This window comes from Urocampus carinirostris, chromosome 16 (assembly GCF_059441175.1).
Source record: "Urocampus carinirostris isolate Australia breed hairy pipefish chromosome 16, RoL_Ucar_1.0, whole genome shotgun sequence".
Lineage (NCBI taxonomy): Eukaryota > Metazoa > Chordata > Actinopteri > Syngnathiformes > Syngnathidae > Urocampus > Urocampus carinirostris.
In genome coordinates, this window is record NC_142364.1 from 9,251,472 (window position 1) to 9,276,936 (window position 25,465).

The window sequence follows — 25,465 nt, forward strand, 5'->3', positions numbered from 1 at the left end:
GGCGCATGTCATGGGAACCTGTCGTGGCTTCAAATCCAGCTCCAGACTTCCTGTGCGGAGTTTGTATGTTCTCCCCGTGCTTGCGTGGGTTTCCTCCCACGTTCCAAAAACATGCATTTCAGGTGAATTGGCCGGTCCAAATTGTCCCTAGGTGTGACCGAGTGAGTGAGTTGTCTGTCCCCGTGTGCCCTGCGATTGGCTGGCAACCAGTTCAGGGTGTCCCCTGCCCACTGCCCGATGATTGCTGGGATGGGCTCCAACAACCCCGCGACCCTACTGAGGATAAGCGGTGTAGCTGATGAGATGAGATGTAGTGTTCTCGCGTACAACCCCAAAAATGAGCGTGAAAACTACCACCATTTTTCTTCAATTATTTTTGCCGGGTTTTTGTTTGTTTGGGCTGTAGCAGCAAGATGGCTGACAATGATGTCATCTTCGTCTAGATGAGGCTCATGTAAGATAAATAGAAATATATCCACCTTGAAGGATTTTATACATTTGACTATAAAGGATTTTATACAATCGAATACAAATTTAATTTAATGCTGTGGTGCCATGTCAGAGCACCCTGGTGGAAAATGTAGAAACGCTCGGTGTTGTTTTGAACATTCCAGACATCGCAACGAGGAGGTGGAGCCCACGTTGGGCTTCCTTGGCACGCACATGGGAGGAGCCGGCACACTATCTTGCGGGGAGAGCTAAAGGACTTCAGAAAAAGGCTTCACAGAGACGCCAACGTCACTAATTCGGCCGTTTTCGTTGGAGTACACTTAGATAAATTGTTAATGAAATTAAATCTGCCCCCGTGTGAAAATGTCGGCTTTCCTGTTCATCTTTTCCCTCAAGAAACAAGTGAGCATGTATTGTTGGGTGAATGTAGGATGTGTTTGGGTAATGGAGTCAGATAACTAATTCAAACAATTTGATAAATGGTAAATTTTGATATTTAATATTTTTTTTACCACTAGGAGGCACTGAATAATACACACTGTCCCTCTACATCACAGGTGTCAAACAGGCGGCCCGGGGGCCAGATCAGGCCCGCTTAGGGATTGAATCCGGCCCGCGAGACAACACTCAGCGAAGCGCAAGAGAAAAACAAGCGGCAGGTTGAAATATGTCAACTAGATGTTGCCAAAGCCAGGTGCCTCGAACAAAGACACTGTACTTGTATTTCTCTTTCTTTTTCTCTTTCTCTTTCTCTCTCTTTCTCTCTCTCTCGCTCTGTTTCTCTCTCTCTCTGTTTCTCTGTTTCTCTCTCTTTCTCTTTCACCCCTTTTCTCCCACTCTCTGTGTCTCTCTTTTTCTCTTCTTCTGTTGCCCTTTGTCTTTTTCTCTCTCTCTGTCTTTTGAAAGTCTTTTGCTCCCTCCCTCTTCCGTTTTTCCGTTTCTCTTTCTTTCTCTCTTCCTACCCTTTGCGCTTTCTTTTCTCTTTTCTCTCCTTCTGTCTTTCTCTTTGGATTTCTTTCTTCCTCCCTGTCTCTGTCTCTGTCTCTGTCTCTCTCTCTTTTATACCCCTTTTATCCCACTCTCTGTCTCTTTCACTCTCCGTGTCTCTTTTTCTCTTATTTTGCTCTAATTTCCTTTTTTTCCTTTTCTTTCCTTTCTCTTTCTCTCTTCCTACCCTTTGTGCTTTCTTTTCTCTCATTCTGTCTTTCTATTTCTCTTTGGATTTCTTTCTTCCTCTCCGTCTCTGTCTCTCTCTCTCTCTCTTTTATACCCCTTTTATCCCTCTCTCTGTCTCTTTCACTCTCAGTGTCTCTCTTTTTCTCTTATTTTGCTCTAATTTCCTTTTTTTTCCTTTTCTCTCTTTTCTCTTTCTCTCTTCCTACCCTTTGTGCTTTCTTTTCTCTTTTCTCTCCTTCCGTCTCTCTATTTCTCTTTGGCTTTCTTTCTTTCCCCCTCTCTCACGACTTCTCTTTTTATCTCTTTTGTTTCTCTCTCTCTATCTCTTTGTCCCGGCCTCTCTCTCTCCTTTTCCCTCCCTCTTTCTCTTATTTCTTGATCTCTCTTTTTCTTTCTCTTTAATCTACTAGTCCGGCCCCCGACAGAATGTTTGTTCTATCGTGTGGCCCCCGAGTTAAAATGACCCCCTTGCTCTACTCGAATCCCCTAGACATCATAGCCCTTAGGATCATTGGGAAACCGAAACTTCTCCACCATGATCAGATACAGAAAAGGGAATACTGTCGTAAAGTATGTCAATAACTAAATCCATATTCCGTAATAAAACAATAACGACATTTCAAAGTCTTGAATTAAATGTCTAATGAAACTAAACATTTCGTAACAAATGTAATCAGATTACACCAAAACTGAAAATACCTGTCGTTTCTGTGCAGTTGCAGCAATCCGGTGTGCGCGCTTCACTGCCGCAGCAGAGGAGACAGCGCCCCCCGGCTTCCAGGATGGCCTGCGGCCCGCAAGCGCTACAATTGGCCGGCCCGGGACCTCGGCACCGCCAGCAGGAGGCGTCGCAGTCCTCGCAGGAGTGATGTGAACCCTGAACCGGTTTGAATAAGATATAGTACATGTTTCTAGGAAATATTATCTATTATCTATTGTACTACTGTGCTATTGTTCTATCTATCTACCATGCCATTGGCCTATCCTATCTATATAACCAGGGTTGGGTAGGTTTACTTTAACTGGATTACTTTCAATGACTTTTGGATGACTCCAATACCAAATATGCTAATAAAAGACCAAAGAAACTAAAAATGATGACTCACAACACGTGGTAAGCTTTCTCTCCTGGCTTTGATCTCTTTGATCTCCGGCAAAACCAGGGTTGGGTAGGGTTACATTAACTGGATTACTTTCAATTACTTTTGGATGACTCCAATACCAAATATGCTAATAAAAGACAAAAGAAACTAAATATGAATAAAATGATGACTCACAACACATGGTAAGCTTTCTCTCCTGGCTTTGATCTCTGGCAAAACCAGGGTTGGGTAGGGTTACTTTAACTGGATTACTTTAAATTACTTTTGGATGACTCCAAAACCAAATGTGCTAATAAAAGACAAAAGAAACTAAATATGAAAAAAATGATGACTCACAACACGTGGTAAGCTTTCTCTCCTGGCTTTGATGTCTTTGATCTCCGGCAAAACCAGGGTTGGGTAGGGTTACTTTAACTGGATTACTTTCAATTACTTTTGGATGACTCCAATACCAAATATGCTAATAAAAGACAAAAGACACTAAAAATGATGACTCACAACACGTGGTAAGCTTTCTCTCCTGGCTTTGATCTCTTTGATCTCTGGCAAAACCAGGGTTGGGTAGGGTTACTTTAACTGGATTACTTTCAATTACTTTTGGATGACTCCAATACCAAATATGCTAATAAAAGACAAAAGAAACTAAAAATGATGACTCACAACACGTGGTAAGCTTTCTCTCCTGGCTTTGATCTCTTTGATCTCCGGCAAAACCAGGGTTGGGTAGGGTTACTTTAACTGGATTACTTTCAATTACTTTTGGATGACTCCAATACCAAATATGCTAATAAAAGACAAAAGAAACTAAATATGAATAAAATGATGACTCACAACACATGGTAAGCTTTCTCTCCTGGCTTTGATCTCTGGCAAAACCAGGGTTGGGTAGGGTTACTTTAACTGGATTACTTTAAATTACTTTTGGATGACTCCAAAACCAAATGTGCTAATAAAAGACAAAAGAAACTAAATATGAAAAAAATGATGACTCACAACACGTGGTAAGCTTTCTCTCCTGGCTTTGATGTCTTTGATCTCCGGCAAAACCAGGGTTGGGTAGGGTTACTTTAACTGGATTACTTTCAATTACTTTTGGATGACTCCAATACCAAATATGCTAATAAAAGACAAAAGACACTAAAAATGATGACTCACAACACGTGGTAAGCTTTCTCTCCTGGCTTTGATCTCTTTGATCTCTGGCAAAACCAGGGTTGGGTAGGGTTACTTTAACTGGATTACTTTCAATTACTTTTGGATGACTCCAATACCAAATATGCTAATAAAAGACAAAAGAAACTAAAAATGATGACTCACAACACGTGGTAAGCTTTCTCTCCTGGCTTTGATCTCTTTGATCTCCGGCAAAACCAGGGTTGGGTAGGGTTACTTTAACTGGATTACTTTCAATTACTTTTGGATGACTCCAATACCAAATATGCTAATAAAAGACAAAAGAAACTAAATATGAATAAAATGATGACTCACAACACATGGTAAGCTTTCTCTCCTGGCTTTGATCTCTGGCAAAACCAGGGTTGGGTAGGGTTACTTTAACTGGATTACTTTAAATTACTTTTGGATGACTCCAAAACCAAATGTGCTAATAAAAGACAAAAGAAACTAAATATGAAAAAAATGATGACTCACAACACGTGGTAAGCTTTCTCTCCTGGCTTTGATGTCTTTGATCTCCGGCAAAACCAGGGTTGGGTAGGGTTACTTTAACTGGATTACTTTCAATTACTTTTGGATGACTCCAATACCAAATATGCTAATAAAAGACAAAAGACACTAAAAATGATGACTCACAACACGTGGTAAGCTTTCTCTCCTGGCTTTGATCTCTTTGATCTCTGGCAAAACCAGGGTTGGGTAGGGTTACTTTAACTGGATTACTTTCAATTACTTTTGGATGACTCCAATACCAAATATGCTAATAAAAGACAAAAGAAACTAAAAATGATGACTCACAACACGTGGTAAGCTTTCTCTCCTGGCTTTGATCTCTTTGATCTCCGGCAAAACCAGGGTTGGGTAGGGTTACTTTAACTGGATTACTTTCAATTACTTTTGGATGACTCCAATACCAAATATGCTAATAAAAGACAAAAGAAACTAAAAATGATGACTCACAACACGTGGTAAGCTTTCTCTCCTGGCTTTGATCTCTTTGATCTCCGGCAAAACCAGGGTTGGGTAGGGTTACTTTAACTGGATTACTTTCAATTACTTTTGGATGACTCCAATACCAAATATGCTAATAAAAGACAAAAGAAACTAAATATGATGACTCACAACACGTGGTAAGCTTTCTCTCCTGGCTTTGATCTCTTTGATCTCCGGCAAAACCAGGGTTGGGTAGGGTTACTTTAACTGGATTACTTTCAATGACTTTTGGATGACTCCAATACCAAATGTGCTAATAAAAGACAAAAGAAACTAAAAATGATGACTCACAACACGTGGTAAGCTTTCTCTCCTGGCTTTGATCTGCGGCAAAACGAACATAACATGCGACAGAAACAAAATGAAAATAAACCCTACCCAACCCTATCTAACATATATTCTGTAAATATAAATATGTATATATTTTTAGGGCCAGTGGCGCATTTTTGCCACTCTGTCCAACAAAAAGTGAACTGCACTTGTGCAGCCGTGATCCACCTCTAAAAATTTATGAATTAGGTCTTGCGACTCCTTTTTAATTATTCATCCATCCATCCATTATCTGTATCGCTTATCCTCAATAGGGTCGCGGGGGTGCCGCAGCCCATCTCAGCCGTCTTCGGGCAGTGGGCAGGGGACACCCTGAACTGGTTGCCAGCCAATCGCAGGGCACACAGGGACAGACAACTCATTCGCTCATTCACACCTAGGGACAATTTGGACCGGCCATTTCACTTGAAATGCATGTTTTTGGAACGTGGGAGGAAACTGGAGGGCCTGGAGGAAACCCATGCAAGCACAGGGAGAACATGCAAACTCTGCACAGGAAGGTTGGTAGCTGGATTTGAACCCATGACCTCAGAACTCTGCCGCACACGCGCTAACCACAGCGCCGCCGTGCTGCCCCCTTCTTAATTATTTCTGCCTAAAATGAACTACACTTTTACGACCACTATCCATTATCCCTGACCACATGTGCCCTGCAAGCAGGGGTTCTCAGAGCTCACTTTAGTCGAACCTGGCGTATATTTTTATGGCATTATTTTATTAAATGAACTGTACTCCAACTGTACTATTATCATCGCCAATCCCATATAACTGCGAGCAGAGAGGTATGCCTAAAAAGAACTGCACTGTTTTGACCACGGTCCATTATCCGCAGTTAACTTTTAGCCATCAAAGCTTGTTTTTTAATGTTCTGGCCACAGAAGAGCGCTAATACAGCCTGCCTGAAATGAACTTCACTGTTTTGACCAAGCTCCATTATCCCCAGTTGGCTATTGCAGTGAGCAGTGGCCATCAAACTGCTTTTTTTATGTCAAGGCCACTGAAGAGTGCTTGTGTAGCCCGTCTAAAATGAACTGCACTGTTTTGACCAAGATCCATTATCCTTAGTTGGCTCTTGCAGTGAGCATGGGCCATCAAAGAGCGTTTTTTTTTAATGTTTTGGACATTGACGAGAGCTAATTCAGCCCGTCTAAAATGAACTGCACTGTTTTGACCAAGATCCATTATCCCTAGTTGGCTCTTGCAGTGAGCATGGGCCATCAAAGAGCGTTTTTTTTTTAATGTTTTGGACATTGACGAGAGCTAATTCAGCCCGTCTAAAATGAACTGCACTGTTTTGACCAAGATCCATTATCCCTATTTGGCTCTTGCAGTGAGCATGGGCCATCAAAGAGCGTTTTTTTAATGTTTTGGCCATTGACGAGAGCTAATTCAGCCCGCCTAAAAAGAACTGCACTGTTTTGACCACGGTCCATTATCCGCAGTTAACTTTTAGCCATCAAAGCTTGTTTTTTAATGTTCTGGCCACAGAAGAGTGCTAATACAGCCTGCTTGAAATGAACTTCACTGTTTTGACCAAGCTCCATTATCCCCAGTTGGCTATTGCAGTGAGCAGTGGCCATCAAACTGCTTTTTTTGATGTCACGGCCACTGAAGAGTGCTTGTGTAGCCCGTCTAAAATGAACTGCACTGTTTTGACCAAGATCCATTATCCCTAGTTGGCTCTTGCAGTGAGCATGGGCCATCAAAGAGCGTTTTTTTAATGTTTTGGACATTGACGAGAGCTAATTCAGCCCGTCTAAAATGAACTGCACTGTTTTGACCAAGATCCATTATCCCTAGTTGGCTCTTGCAGTGAGCATGGGCCATCAAAGAGCGTTTTTTTTAATGTTTTGGACATTGACGAGAGCTAATTCAGCCCGTCTAAAATGAACTGCACCGTTTTGACCAAGATCCATTATCCCTAGTTGGCTCTTGCAGTGAGCATGGGCCATCAAAGAGCGTTTTTTTAATGTTTTGGCCATTGACGAGAGCTAATTCAGCCCGCGTAAAATGAACAGCACTGTTTTGACCAAGACCCATTAGCCGCGGTTGACTTTTGCAGTGAGCATGGGCCATCACAGCGCATTTTTATTATTTTGGCCATGGAAGAGCACTAACACAACCCTCCTAAAATGAACGGCACTGTTTTGACCACAATCCATTATCTGCGGTTGACTTTTGCAGTGAGCGTGGGCCATCAAAGTGTGTTTTTCATTGTTTTGGCCACAGAAGAGCCATTACAGCCCGTCTAAAATGACCTGCACTGTTTTGATTAAGATCCATTATCCCCAGTTGGCTATTGCAGTGAGCAGTGGCCATCAAATCGCTCTTTTTTAAAAAAAAGTTATGGCCGCTGAAGAGCGCTAATGTAGCCCACCTAAAATGAACTGCACTGTTTTGGCCGCGATTATTATCCCCAGTCAACCATTTCTCAGAGTGGAGGCTTGAGAGTGTAAATTTGTGGTATATGTAATTGCTCTTTTCTTTTTGTTTGTTTCTGCCTAAAATGAACAGCACATGTGCGGATGCGATCCATTATCCCTGGTCGACTTATTCCGCGGGGGCCGGCAGAGCGCATGTTAAAATATAGGGGGGCGTTATTTCATGGATTTTTCACATTTCGCTGCTACCCTTGTTGTGGAAAATAGACTTGCATTTGTAGAATAGAGTTGCATACATTTAGAAATGTAGAAAGACTTGCTTACAGTAGTGAGGGAATGTTGACATCATTTCGAGAAGGTCCTTGGCAAGACAGTTGAGTTTCCCTAAAAGGGCATGAGACCTGCAAGGTCCCTCTGAGCAAACTGAGGCGAACAACATGTCCTAATAAGGGTACGACAACATCTTCCTTGTTGAGACGTCAGATCTCCGTCGCCTCTTGGGTTGTACTCAAATTGAAGCTATAAAAGCATTGTTATGTCTGGAGTTCTCTGAGTTCTTTGGGATGACGAAATAAAGAGCTCCCCCTCATGGCAAGCCTCTGTGTACTTGATTAAATCACGTAAGAAGACTTAAAAGATATCGAACCTGCATTTTCAGTATATATACATCTATTCTTTCTTTTTTTCCATTATCCTTGCTACACATAACCAAAATCATGATACATGTTTACCTTGAGCAGCAGGTACTTGTCCGGGTCACACACGGACACACAGGCGCCACCCGACAGGAGGTAACCGGGCCCACACGATAGGCAGGAGTGAGAATTTTCTGCAAAAAAATATCCATTTTAAATATTTTTCAACTCGTTTATCCTTTTTTTTCCTTTTCGTTAAGTCACTGTATCATTTTGGGCTCTTAAATTCTGTGCTGTGGCCTATAGGGGGCAGTATAACCCAGACTGCAGAGGATAAAACCATATGACAGGCAGTTTTGTTATGTTGCACCCTGTATTAGCAAGGCAAAGATACCGTAATTTTTGGATATAAGGCGCAGTCAAAATTGGAAATGTGCTGCATTTGGTCAGTTGATAAATTTTAAACACATTTGCATAATAATAATATTAGCGACCCTGATAGCGACAGTATGAGCGCCGCATGCTAACTACCAGGGTATTAGGGACATAGATGACGTAGGAAAAGGCAAAAGGTCTTATCTCATGATCACACTATTTTTAGAGAAATGAGACAACAAAATGAAAATAGTTTGATGAGATGAAACCCAATGCCTTTTCATGTGTCAGCTGTATCCCTAGTGGATGGTCCCGTGCTGCGATCCAGGTTTCATTCCGATGTTATGGTAAATGGTATTTCTACTGCGCTTTTTAAGTCTCTGAAGCTCTCCCAAAGCACTTTACAATGTGCTTCACACTTACCTGCGCTCTACCTCCTGAGCTACTGTCAAGCCTGGGGGGAACAGTGATATATTCCAACACTTTTTATTGCAACTCCAGTCCTCAATATAATCTAGGGCTGCAACAACGAATCGATAAACCCGATTAAAGTCGCGGATTAAAAGCTAGCTGTCGCGCATTTTATGCCTCACTGAGGCGCTATTTTTAAAAGGTTTCGGTCAGTTCAACTCATGGAACATGATGGAGACGGAGAAAACAGTTTGACCCGAGTCTGCCAAACAAAAAATGTGCCACTTGCAAGATTTGCAATCGTGATATGGCGCGGGAGCACCACAATAGTGAGGCAGCAATCAAAACCAAAACATGGAGTCACCGACGAGGATGAAGGGAGCTCGGTAGAAGGGTCTATCTCTGACTATCTAGACATCTATCTATTTATCTAGACATCTATTCCTATATATCTATCTACCTAGAAATCTGTCTAGACATCTATCTATCTATCTAGACATCTATCTATCTCTATCTAGCTATCTAGACATCTATTTATCTATCTCTATCTATCTAGACATCTTGACATCTATTTATCTATCTATCTCTATCTATCCATCTTGTCATCTATCTATCTAGACATTATGGGCGGCAGTAGCTCAGGAGGTAGAGCGCTCGTCTTGGGATCAAGGGATCCCAGTTCGAATCCCGGCTCGTCCGTGTTACATGTCGAAGTGTCCTTGGGTAAGACACTGAACCCCTAATACCCCCAATAAGCAGGTTAGCGCCTTACATGGCTGCAAGGCCGCTATTGGGAAATGTGGAGCACATTGTAAAGCGCTTTGGGAAGTCCTTGACTTGAAAAGCGCTATATAAATGCAGATCATTTCATTTCATCTATCTAGACATCTATCTCTATCCATCTATCTCTATATCTATCTAGACATCTATTTATCTATCTCTATCTATCTAGACATCCATTTATCTATCTCTATCTATCTAGACATCTAGACATCTATTTATCTATCTTTATCTAGCTTGACATCTAGACATCTATCTATCTATCTATCTCTATCTATCTATCTAGACATCTATCTAGACATCTATCTATCTATCTCTATATTTATCTAGACATCTATCTCTATCTATCTAGACATCTATCTATCTATCTATCTAGACATCTATTTATCTCTATCTATCTATCTAGACATCTATTTATCTCTATCTATCTATCTATCTAGACATCTATTTATCTCTATCTATCTATCTAGACATCTATTCATCTCTATCTATCTATCTATCTAGACATCCATTTATCTATCTTTATCTAGTTTGACATCTAGACATCTATCTATCCATCTAGACATCTATCTATCTAGACATCTATCCAGACATCTATCCATCTATCTATCTAGACATCTATCTATCTATCTCTATATTTATCTAGACATCTATCTCTATCTATCTAGACATCTATCTATCTCTATCTATCTATCTAGACATCTATTCATCTCTATCTATCTATCTATCTAGACATCCATTTATCTATCTTTATCTAGTTTGACATCTAGACATCTATCTATCCATCTAGACATCTATCTATCTAGACATCTATCCAGACATCTATCCATCTATCTATCTAGACATCTATCTATCTATCTCTATATTTATCTAGACATCTATCTCTATCTATCTAGACATCTATCTATCTCTATCTATCTAGACATCTATCCATCTATGTAGACATCAATCTATCTAGACATCTATCAATCTATCTAGTCATCTATCTCTCTCAATCTCTATCTCTATCTGTCTTTAAACAACAAAAATACCTATTTTTTGTGTGAATTTTTGTAAGAAAATCCTATACGGTCATTTCTTTGTTCCTGTTTCTTAATAGACCTGAGCAGGTTGCACAGTTGCCGCCGCAACGTCGGCAGGTGACATAGACCCCGTCCCGGTCTTGGTCCCGGTGGCGGTAGAACCCGAGAGGGCACTCTCCGAGGCAGCGCCCGTCCTCGGGGACAAGAAGGAACCCCGGCGCGCAGCTCAGGCAACGCCCGTCCTCCGTACAGCCGCCACAAACGGGATCGCAGGGCCGGCAAGTCCCGGAGGGTCGCTCGCCGTCTCGACTGGAGAGGAAAGGAAGGAAAGACGACTCTCGGGTGAACCGTAAAGTTCAGCCTGTAAACCGCTTTGGATTTAATTGCAATTTAACGCTACATGAATTTCATTTTCTCAGCCCGGCAATTAAACATCGGCAGTGATTAGCATTTTATAACCGATATGACACAGGGGAAGGGCCTCTATCTAGACATCCATCTATCTATACATCTATCTATCTAGACATCCATCTATCTATACATCTATCTATCTAGACATCCATCTATCTATACATCTATCTATCTGTCTAGACATCTATCTATCTAGATAGATAGATAGATACTTTATTCATCCCCGCAGGGAAATTCACATTTCCAGCAGCATCCCTGAGCTGAGAACAATACTAGAGATCTATCTATCTATCTAGACGTCTATCAATCTATCTAGACATCTATAACTGATATGACACCAGGGAAGAGCCTCTATCTAGACATCTATCTATCTATCTAGACATCCATTTATCTATCTATACATCTATCTAGACATCTATAACCGATATGACCCCAGGGAAGGGCCTCTATCTACACAACTATTTATCCATCTATCTATCTATAATCTATCTATTTTAAAACCGATATGACACCAAGGGGGCGCCTCTATCTAGACATCTATCTATCTAGACATCTATCTATCTATCTATCTATCTAGGATTCTATTTAGACATCTATCTATCTATCTAGGATTCTATTTAGACATCTATCTAGACATCTATGTATCTCTCTAGACATCTATGTATCTATCTAGACAGCTATCTATCTATCTATTTATCTAGACATATATCTACCAATATATCTAGACATCTATCTATCTATCTATGTAGACACCTATCTATAACCGATATGACACCAGGGAAGCGCCTCTAACTAGACATCTATCTATCTATCTAGGATTCTATCTATACATCTATCTAGACATCTATAACCGATATGACCCCAGGGAAGGGCCTCTATCTACACAACTATTTATCCATCTATCTATCTATAATCTATCTATTTTAAAACCGATATGACACCAAGGGGGCGCCTCTATCTAGACATCTATCTATCTAGACATCTATCTATCTATCTATCTATCTAGGATTCTATCTAGACATCTATCTATCTATCTAGGATTCTATCTAGACATCTATCTATCTATCTATCTAGGATTCTATTTAGACATCTATCTAGACATCTATCTAGACATCTATCTATCTAGGATTCTATCTAGACATCTATCTATCTAGGATTCTATCTAGACATCTATCTATCTATCTAGGATTCTATTTAGACATCTATCTAGACATCTATCTAGACATCTATCTATCTAGGATTCTATCTAGACATCTATTTAGACATCTATCTATCTATCTAGGATTCTATTTAGACATCTATCTATCTATCTAGGATTCTATCTAGACATCTATCTATCCATCTATCTATCTAGGATTCTATTTAGACATCTATCTATCTATCTAGGATTCTATCTAGACATCTATCTATCTATCTATCTAGGATTCTATCTAGACATCTATCTATCTATCTAGGATTCTATCTAGACATCTATCTATCTATCTATCTAGGATTCTATTTAGACATCTATCTAGACATCTATCTAGACATCTATCTATCTAGGATTCTATCTAGACATCTATCTATCTAGGATTCTATCTAGACATCTATCTATCTATCTAGGATTCTATTTAGACATCTATCTAGACATCTATCTAGACATCTATCTATCTAGGATTCTATCTAGACATCTATTTAGACATCTATCTATCTATCTAGGATTCTATTTAGACATCTATCTATCTATCTAGGATTCTATCTAGACATCTATCTATCCATCTATCTATCTAGGATTCTATTTAGACATCTATCTATCTATCTAGGATTCTATTTAGACATCTATCTAGACATCTATCTAGACATCTATCTATCTATCTAGGATTCTATCTAGGCATCTATCTATCTATCTAGGATTCTATCTAGACATCTATCTAGGATTCTGTTTAGACATCTATCTATCTATCTAGGATTCTATTTAGACATCTATCTAGACATCTATCTAGACATCTAGGATTCTATCTAGACATCTATCTATCCATCTAGGATTCTATTTAGACATCTATCTATCCAGCTAGGATTCTATCTAGACATCTATCTAGGATTCTGTTTAGACATCTATCTATCTATCTAGGATTCTATTTAGACATCTATCTAGACATCTATCTATCTATCTAGGATTCTATCTAGACATCTATCTATCTATCTAGGATTCTATTTAGACATCTATCTATCTATCTAGGATTCTATCTAGACATCTATCTATCTAGAATTCTATTTAGACATCTATCTAGACATCTATCTAGACATCTAGGATTCTATCTAGACATCTATCTATCTATCTATCTAGGATTCTATTTAGACATCTATCTAGACATCTATCTAGACATCTATCTATCTATCTAGGATTCTATTTAGACATCTATCTAGACATCTATCTATCTATCTAGGATTCTATCTAGACATCTATCTATCTATCTAGGATTCTATCTAGACATCTATCTATCTATCTAGGATTCTATCTAGACATCTATCTATCTATCTATCTAGGATTCTATTTAGACATCTATCTAGACATCTATCTAGACATCTATCTATCTAGGATTCTATCTAGACATCTATCTATCTATCTAGGATTCTATCTAGACATCTATCTATCTATCTATCTAGGATTCTATCTAGACATCTATCTATCTAGGATTCTATCTAGACATCTATCTATCTATCTAGGATTCTATCTAGACATCTATCTATCTATCTAGGATTCTATCTAGACATCTATCTATCTATCTATCTAGGATTCTATTTAGACATCTATCTAGACATCTATCTAGACATCTATCTATCTAGGATTCTATCTAGACATCTATCTATCTAGGATTCTATCTAGACATCTATCTATCTATCTAGGATTCTATTTAGACATCTATCTAGACATCTATCTAGACATCTATCTATCTAGGATTCTATCTAGACATCTATTTAGACATCTATCTATCTATCTAGGATTCTATTTAGACATCTATCTATCTATCTAGGATTCTATCTAGACATCTATCTACCTATCTATCTATCTAGGATTCTATTTAGACATCTATCTATCTATCTAGGATTCTATTTAGACATCTATCTAGACATCTATCTAGACATCTATCTATCTATCTAGGATTCTATCTAGGCATCTATCTATCTATCTAGGATTCTATCTAGACATCTATCTAGGATTCTGTTTAGACATCTATCTATCTATCTAGGATTCTATTTAGACATCTATCTAGACATCTATCTAGACATCTAGGATTCTATCTAGACATCTATCTATCCATCTAGGATTCTATTTAGACATCTATCTATCTATCTAGGATTCTATCTAGGCATCTATCTATCCATCTATCTATCTAGGATTCTATTTAGACATCTATCTAGACATCTATCTAGACATCTATCTATCTATCTAGGATTCTATCTAGACATCTATCTATCCATCTATCTATCTAGGATTCTATTTAGACATCTATCTATCTATCTAGGATTCTATTTAGACATCTATCTAGACATCTATCTAGACATCTATCTATCTATCTAGGATTCTATCTAGACATCTATCTATCTAGACATCTATCTATCTATCTATCTATCTATCTATCTAGGATTCTATCTAGACATCTATCTATCTATCTAGGATTCTATCTAGACATCTATCTATCTATCTAGGATTCTATCTAGACATCTATCTATCCATCTATCTATCTAGGATTCTATTTAGACATCTATCTAGACATCTATCTAGACATCTATCTATCTATCTAGGATTCTATCTAGACATCTATCTATCCATCTATCTATCTAGGATTCTATTTAGACATCTATCTATCTATCTAGGATTCTATTTAGACATCTATCTAGACATCTATCTAGACATCTATCTATCTATCTAGGATTCTATCTAGACATCTATCTATCTAGACATCTATCTATCTATCTATCTATCTATCTATCTATCTAGGATTCTATCTAGACATCTATCTATCTATCTAGGATTCTATCTAGACATCTATCTATCTATCTAGGATTCTATCTAGACATCTATCTATCTATCTAGGATTCTATCTAGACATCTATCTATCTATCTATCTAGGATTCTATTTAGACATCTATCTAGACATCTATCTAGACATCTATCTATCTAGGATTCTATCTAGACATCTATCTATCTAGGATTCTATCTAGACATCTATCTATCTATCTAGGATTCTATTTAGACATCTATCTAGACATCTATCTAGACATCTATCTATCTAGGATTCTATCTAGACATCTATTTAGACATCTATCTATCTATCTAGGATTCTATTTAGACATCTATCTATCTATCTAGGATTCTATCTAGACATCTATCTATCCATCTATCTATCTAGGATTCTATTTAGACATCTATCTATCTATCTAGGATTCTATTTAGACATCTATCTAGACATCCATCTAGACATCTATCTATCTATCTAGGATTCTATCTAGACATCTATCTATCTAGGATTCTATCTAGACATCTATCTATCTATCTAGGATTCTATTTAGACATCTATCTAGACATCTATCTAGACATCTATCTACCTAGGATTCTATCTAGACATCTATTTAGACATCTATCTATCTATCTAGGATTCTATTTAGACATCTATCTATCTATCTAGGATTCTATCTAGACATCTATCTATCCATCTATCTATCTAGGATTCTATTTAGACATCTATCTATCTATCTAGGATTCTATTTAGACATCTATCTAGACATCTATCTATCTATCTAGGATTCTATCTAGGCATCTATCTATCTATCTAGGATTCTATCTAGACATCTATCTAGGATTCTGTTTAGACATCTATCTATCTATCTAGGATTCTATTTAGACATCTATCTAGACATCTATCTAGACATCTAGGATTCTATCTAGACATCTATCTATCCATCTAGGATTCTATTTAGACATCTATCTATCCAGCTAGGATTCTATCTAGACATCTATCTAGGATTCTGTTTAGACATCTATCTATCTATCTAGGATTCTATTTAGACATCTATCTAGACATCTATCTATCTATCTAGGATTCTATCTAGACATCTATCTATCTATCTAGGATTCTATTTAGACATCTATCTATCTATCTAGGATTCTATCTAGACATCTATCTATCTAGAATTCTATTTAGACATCTATCTAGACATCTATCTAGACATCTAGGATTCTATCTAGACATCTATCTATCTATCTAGGATTCTATCTAGACATCTATCTATCCATCTATCTATCTAGGATTCTATTTAGACATCTATCTATCTATCTAGGATTCTATTTAGACATCTATCTAGACATCTATCTAGACATCTATCTATCTATCTAGGATTCTATCTAGACATCTATCTATCTAGACATCTATCTATCTATCTATCTATCTATCTATCTATCTAGGATTCTATCTAGACATCTATCTATCTATCTAGGATTCTATCTAGACATCTATCTATCTATCTAGGATTCTATCTAGACATCTATCTATCTATCTAGGATTCTATCTAGACATCTATCTATCTATCTATCTAGGATTCTATTTAGACATCTATCTAGACATCTATCTAGACATCTATCTATCTAGGATTCTATCTAGACATCTATCTATCTAGGATTCTATCTAGACATCTATCTATCTATCTAGGATTCTATTTAGACATCTATCTAGACATCTATCTAGACATCTATCTATCTAGGATTCTATCTAGACATCTATTTAGACATCTATCTATCTATCTAGGATTCTATTTAGACATCTATCTATCTATCTAGGATTCTATCTAGACATCTATCTATCCATCTATCTATCTAGGATTCTATTTAGACATCTATCTATCTATCTAGGATTCTATTTAGACATCTATCTAGACATCCATCTAGACATCTATCTATCTATCTAGGATTCTATCTAGACATCTATCTATCTAGGATTCTATCTAGACATCTATCTATCTATCTAGGATTCTATTTAGACATCTATCTAGACATCTATCTAGACATCTATCTACCTAGGATTCTATCTAGACATCTATTTAGACATCTATCTATCTATCTAGGATTCTATTTAGACATCTATCTATCTATCTAGGATTCTATCTAGACATCTATCTATCCATCTATCTATCTAGGATTCTATTTAGACATCTATCTATCTATCTAGGATTCTATTTAGACATCTATCTAGACATCTATCTATCTATCTAGGATTCTATCTAGGCATCTATCTATCTATCTAGGATTCTATCTAGACATCTATCTAGGATTCTGTTTAGACATCTATCTATCTATCTAGGATTCTATTTAGACATCTATCTAGACATCTATCTAGACATCTAGGATTCTATCTAGACATCTATCTATCCATCTAGGATTCTATTTAGACATCTATCTATCCAGCTAGGATTCTATCTAGACATCTATCTAGGATTCTGTTTAGACATCTATCTATCTATCTAGGATTCTATTTAGACATCTATCTAGACATCTATCTATCTATCTAGGATTCTATCTAGACATCTATCTATCTATCTAGGATTCTATTTAGACATCTATCTATCTATCTAGGATTCTATCTAGACATCTATCTATCTAGAATTCTATTTAGACATCTATCTAGACATCTATCTAGACATCTAGGATTCTATCTAGACATCTATCTATCTATCTATCTAGGATTCTATTTAGACATCTATCTAGACATCTATCTAGACATCTATCTATCTATCTAGGATTCTATTTAGACATCTATCTAGACATCTATCTATCTATCTAGGATTCTATCTAGACATCTATCTATCTATCTAGGATTCTATCTAGACATCTATCTATCTATCTAGGATTCTATCTAGACATCTATCTATCTATCTATCTAGGATTCTATTTAGACATCTATCTAGACATCTATCTAGACATCTATCTATCTAGGATTCTATCTAGACATCTATCTATCTATCTAGGATTCTATCTAGACATCTATCTATCTATCTATCTATCTAGGATTCTATCTAGACATCTATCTATCTATCTAGGATTCTATCTAGACATCTATCTATCTATCTAGGATTCTATCTAGACATCTATCTATCTATCTAGGATTCTATCTAGACATCTATCTATCTATCTATCTAGGATTCTATTTAGACATCTATCTAGACATCTATCTAGACATCTATCTATCTAGGATTCTATCTAGACATTTATCTATCTATCTAGGATTCTATCTAGACATCTATCTATCTATCTAGGATTCTATTTAGACATCTATCTAGACATCTATCTAGACATCTATCTATCTAGGATTCTATCTAGACATCTATTTAGACATCTATCTATCTATCTAGGATTCTATTTAGACATCTATCTATCTATCTAGGATTCTATCTAGACATCTATCTATCTATCTATCTATCTAGGATTCTATTTAGACATCTATCTATCTATCTAGGATTCTATTTAGACATCTATCTAGACATCTATCTAGACATCTATCTATCTATCTAGGATTCTATCTAGGCATCTATCTATCTATCTAGGATTCTATCTAGACATCTATCTAGGATTCTATTTAGACATCTATCTAGACATCTATCTATCTATCTAGGATTCTATCTAGACATCTATCTATCTAGGATTCTATTTAGACATCTATCTATCTATCTAGGATTCTATCTAGACATCTATCTATCTAGAATTCTATTTAGACATCTATCTAGACATCTAGGATTCTATCTAGACATCTATCTATCTATCTAGGATTCTATCTAGACATCTATCTATCTATCTAGGATTCTATTTAGACATCTATCTAGACATCTATCTAGACATCTATCTATCTATCTAGGATTCTATTTAGACATCTATCTAGACATCTATCTATCTAGGATTCTATCTAGACATCTATCTATCTATCTAGGATTCTATCTAGACATCTATCTATCTATCTAGGATTCTATCTAGACATCTATCTATCTACTAGGATTCTATCTAGACATCTATCTAGGATTCTATTTAGACATCTATCTATCTATCTAGGATTCTATTTAGACATCTATCTATCTATCTAGGATTCTATTTAGACATCTATCTAGACATCTATCTAGACATCTAGGATTCTATCTAGACATCTATCTATCTATCTAGGATTCTATCTAGACATCTATCTATCTATCTAGGATTCTATTTAGACATCTATCTATCTATCTAGGATTCTATCTAGACATCTATCTATCTAGGATTCTATTTAGACATCTATCTAGACATCTATCTAGACATCTATCTATCTAGGATTCTATCTAGACATCTATCTATCTATCTAGGATTCTATCTAGACATCTATCTATCTATCTAGGATTCTATTTAGACATCTATCTAGACATCTAGGATTCTATCTAGACATCTATCTATATATCTAGGATTCTATCTAGACATCTATCTATCTATCTAGGATTCTATCTAGACATCTATCTATCTATCTAGGATTCTATCTAGACATCTATCTATCTATCTAGGATTCTATCTAGACATCTATCTATCTATCTATCTAGGATTCTATTTAGACATCTATCTAGACATCTATCTAGACATCTATTTAGACATCTATCTAGACATCTATCTAGACATCTATCTATCTATCTAGGATTCTATCTAGACATCTATCTATCTATCTAGGATTCTATCTAGACATCTATCTAGGATTCTGTTTAGACATCTATCTATCTATCTAGGATTCTATTTAGACATCTATCTAGACATCTATCTATCTATCTAGGATTCTATCTAGACATCTATCTATCTATCTAGGATTCTATCTAGACATCTATCTATCCATCTATCTATCTAGGATTCTATTTAGACATCTATCTATCTATCTAGGATTCTATTTAGACATCTATCTAGACATCCATCTAGACATCTATCTATCTATCTAGGATTCTATCTAGACATCTATCTATCTAGGATTCTATCTAGACATCTATCTATCTATCTAGGATTCTATTTAGACATCTATCTAGACATCTATCTAGACATCTATCTACCTAGGATTCTATCTAGACATCTATTTAGACATCTATCTATCTATCTAGGATTCTATTTAGACATCTATCTATCTATCTAGGATTCTATCTAGACATCTATCTATCCATCTATCTATCTAGGATTCTATTTAGACATCTATCTATCTATCTATCTAGACATCTAGGATTCTATCTAGACATCTATCTATCCATCTAGGATTCTATTTAGACATCTATCTATCCAGCTAGGATTCTATCTAGACATCTATCTAGGATTCTGTTTAGACATCTATCTATCTATCTAGGATTCTATTTAGACATCTATCTAGACATCTATCTATCTATCTAGGATTCTATCTAGACATCTATCTATCTATCTAGGATTCTATTTAGACATCTATCTATCTATCTAGGATTCTATCTAGACATCTATCTATCTAGAATTCTATTTAGACATCTATCTAGACATCTATCTAGACATCTAGGATTCTATCTAGACATCTATCTATCTATCTAGGATTCTATCTAGACATCTATCTATCTATCTAGGATTCTATTTAGACATCTATCTAGACATCTATCTAGACATCTATCTATCTATCTAGGATTCTATTTAGACATCTATCTAGACATCTATCTATCTATCTAGGATTCTATCTAGACATCTATCTATCTATCTAGGATTCTATCTAGACATCTATCTATCTATCTAGGATTCTATCTAGACATCTATCTATCTAGGATTCTATTTAGACATCTATCTAGACATCTAGGATTCTATCTAGACATCTATCTATCTATTCCAGGATTCTATCTAGACATCTATCTATCTATCTAGGATTCTGTTTAGACATCTATCTATCTATCTAGGATTCTATCTAGACATCTATCTATCTAGGATTCTATCTAGACATCTATCTATCTAGGATTCTATTTAGACATCTATCTAGACATCTATCTAGACATCTATCTATCTAGGATTCTATCTAGACATCTATCTATCTATCTAGGATTCTATTTAGACATCTATCTATCTATCTAGGATTCTATTTAGACATCTATCTAGACATCTATGTATCTCTCTAGACATCTATGTATCTATCTAGACAGCTATCTATCTATCTATTTATCTAGACATATATCTACCAATATATCTAGACATCTATCTATCTATCTATGTAGACACCTATCTATAACCGATATGACACCAGGGAAGCGCCTCTAACTAGACATCTATCTATCTATCTAGGATTCTATCTAGACATCTATCTATCTATCTATCTAGGATTCTATTTAGACATCTATCTAGACATCTATCTAGACATCTATCTATCTATCTAGGATTCTATCTAGACATCCATCTATCTAGGATTCTGTTTAGACATCTATCTAGGATTCTATTTAGACATCTATCTAGACATCTATCTATCTATCTAGGATTCTATTTAGACATCTATCTAGACATCTATCTAGACATCTATCTATCTAGGATTCTATCTAGACATCTATCTATCTATCTAGGATTCTATCTAGACATCTATCTAGACATCTATCTATCTATCTAGGATTCTATCTAGACATCTATCTATCCATCTATCTATCTAGGATTCTATTTAGACATCTATCTATCTATCTAGGATTCTATTTAGACATCTATCTAGACATCTATCTAGACATCTATCTATCTATCTAGGATTCTATCTAGGCATCTATCTATCTATCTAGGATTCTATCTAGACATCTATCTAGGATTCTGTTTAGACATCTATCTATCTATCTAGGATTGTATTTAGACATCTATCTAGACATCTATCTAGACATCTAGGATTCTATCTAGACATCTATCTATCCATCTAGGATTCTATTTAGACATCTATCTATCCAGCTAGGATTCTATCTAGACATCTATCTAGGATTCTGTTTAGACATCTATCTATCTATCTAGGATTCTATTTAGACATCTATCTAGACATCTATCTATCTATCTAGGATTCTATCTAGACATCTATCTATCTATCTAGGATTCTATTTAGACATCTATCTATCTATCTAGGATTCTATCTAGACATCTATCTATCTAGAATTCTATTTAGACATCTATCTAGACATCTATCTAGACATCTAGGATTCTATCTAGACATCTATCTATCTATCTATCTAGGATTCTATTTAGACATCTATCTAGACATCTATCTAGACATCTATCTATCTATCTAGGATTCTATTTAGACATCTATCTAGACATCTATCTATCTATCTAGGATTCTATCTAGACATCTATCTATCTATCTAGGATTCTATCTAGACATCTATCTATCTATCTAGGATTCTATCTAGACATCTATCTATCTATCTATCTAGGATTCTATTTAGACATCTATCTAGACATCTATCTAGACATCTATCTATCTAGGATTCTATCTAGACATCTATCTATCTATCTAGGATTCTATCTAGACATCTATCTATCTATCTATCTAGGATTCTATCTAGACATCTATCTATCTATCTAGGATTCTATCTAGACATCTATCTATCTATCTAGGATTCTATCTAGACATCTATCTATCTATCTAGGATTCTATCTAGACATCTATCTATCTATCTATCTAGGATTCTATTTAGACATCTATCTAGACATCTATCTAGACATCTATCTATCTAGGATTCTATCTAGACATCTATCTATCTAGGATTCTATCTAGACATCTATCTATCTATCTAGGATTCTATTTAGACATCTATCTAGACATCTATCTAGACATCTATCTATCTAGGATTCTATCTAGACATCTATTTAGACATCTATCTATCTATCTAGGATTCTATTTAGACATCTATCTATCTATCTAGGATTCTATCTAGACATCTATCTACCTATCTATCTATCTAGGATTCTATTTAGACATCTATCTATCTATCTAGGATTCTATTTAGACATCTATCTAGACATCTATCTAGACATCTATCTATCTATCTAGGATTCTATCTAGGCATCTATCTATCTATCTAGGATTCTATCTAGACATCTATCTAGGATTCTGTTTAGACATCTATCTATCTATCTAGGATTCTATTTAGACATCTATCTAGACATCTATCTAGACATCTAGGATTCTATCTAGACATCTATCTATCCATCTAGGATTCTATTTAGACATCTATCTATCTATCTAGGATTCTATCTAGGCATCTATCTATCCATCTATCTATCTAGGATTCTATTTAGACATCTATCTAGACATCTATCTAGACATCTATCTATCTATCTAGGATTCTATCTAGACATCTATCTATCCATCTATCTATCTAGGATTCTATTTAGACATCTATCTATCTATCTAGGATTCTATTTAGACATCTATCTAGACATCTATCTAGACATCTATCTATCTATCTAGGATTCTATCTAGACATCTATCTATCTAGACATCTATCTATCTATCTATCTATCTATCTATCTATCTAGGATTCTATCTAGACATCTATCTATCTATCTAGGATTCTATCTAGACATCTATCTATCTATCTAGGATTCTATCTAGACATCTATCTATCCATCTATCTATCTAGGATTCTATTTAGACATCTATCTAGACATCTATCTAGACATCTATCTATCTATCTAGGATTCTATCTAGACATCTATCTATCCATCTATCTATCTAGGATTCTATTTAGACATCTATCTATCTATCTAGGATTCTATTTAGACATCTATCTAGACATCTATCTAGACATCTATCTATCTATCTAGGATTCTATCTAGACATCTATCTATCTAGACATCTATCTATCTATCTATCTATCTATCTAGGATTCTATCTAGACATCTATCTATCTATCTAGGATTCTATCTAGACATCTATCTATCTATCTAGGATTCTATCTAGACATCTATCTATCTATCTAGGATTCTATCTAGACATCTATCTATCTATCTATCTAGGATTCTATTTAGACATCTATCTAGACATCTATCTAGACATCTATCTATCTAGGATTCTATCTAGACATCTATCTATCTAGGATTCTATCTAGACATCTATCTATCTATCTAGGATTCTATTTAGACATCTATCTAGACATCTATCTAGACATCTATCTATCTAGGATTCTATCTAGACATCTATTTAGACATCTATCTATCTATCTAGGATTCTATTTAGACATCTATCTATCTATCTAGGATTCTATCTAGACATCTATCTATCCATCTATCTATCTAGGATTCTATTTAGACATCTATCTATCTATCTAGGATTCTATTTAGACATCTATCTAGACATCCATCTAGACATCTATCTATCTATCTAGGATTCTATCTAGACATCTATCTATCTAGGATTCTATCTAGACATCTATCTATCTATCTAGGATTCTATTTAGACATCTATCTAGACATCTATCTAGACATCTATCTACCTAGGATTCTATCTAGACATCTATTTAGACATCTATCTATCTATCTAGGATTCTATTTAGACATCTATCTATCTATCTAGGATTCTATCTAGACATCTATCTATCCATCTATCTATCTAGGATTCTATTTAGACATCTATCTATCTATCTAGGATTCTATTTAGACATCTATCTAGACATCTATCTATCTATCTAGGATTCTATCTAGGCATCTATCTATCTATCTAGGATTCTATCTAGACATCTATCTAGGATTCTGTTTAGACATCTATCTATCTATCTAGGATTCTATTTAGACATCTATCTAGACATCTATCTAGACATCTAGGATTCTATCTAGACATCTATCTATCCATCTAGGATTCTATTTAGACATCTATCTATCCAGCTAGGATTCTATCTAGACATCTATCTAGGATTCTGTTTAGACATCTATCTATCTATCTAGGATTCTATTTAGACATCTATCTAGACATCTATCTATCTATCTAGGATTCTATCTAGACATCTATCTATCTATCTAGGATTCTATTTAGACATCTATCTATCTATCTAGGATTCTATCTAGACATCTATCTATCTAGAATTCTATTTAGACATCTATCTAGACATCTATCTAGACATCTAGGATTCTATCTAGACATCTATCTATCTATCTATCTAGGATTCTATTTAGACATCTATCTAGACATCTATCTAGACATCTATCTATCTATCTAGGATTCTATTTAGACATC

General features: G+C 35.8%; 1 protein-coding gene across 1 annotated transcript in view; it reads right to left on the minus strand.

Annotated features, from left to right (window-relative positions):
* Window positions 1-25,465, minus strand: part of LOC148350157 (proprotein convertase subtilisin/kexin type 5-like) — a 35,345-nt gene that overhangs the window by 725 nt on the left and 9,155 nt on the right. Inside the window, exons 5-7 of the mRNA XM_088319993.1 lie at window positions 10,912-11,141; window positions 8,341-8,438; window positions 2,326-2,503 (exon numbers count right to left, since the gene is read on the minus strand). Coding sequence (XP_088176119.1) covers window positions 2,326-2,503; window positions 8,341-8,438; window positions 10,912-11,141 — 506 coding nt within the window. The remainder of the gene's footprint in view (window positions 1-2,325; window positions 2,504-8,340; window positions 8,439-10,911; window positions 11,142-25,465) is intronic.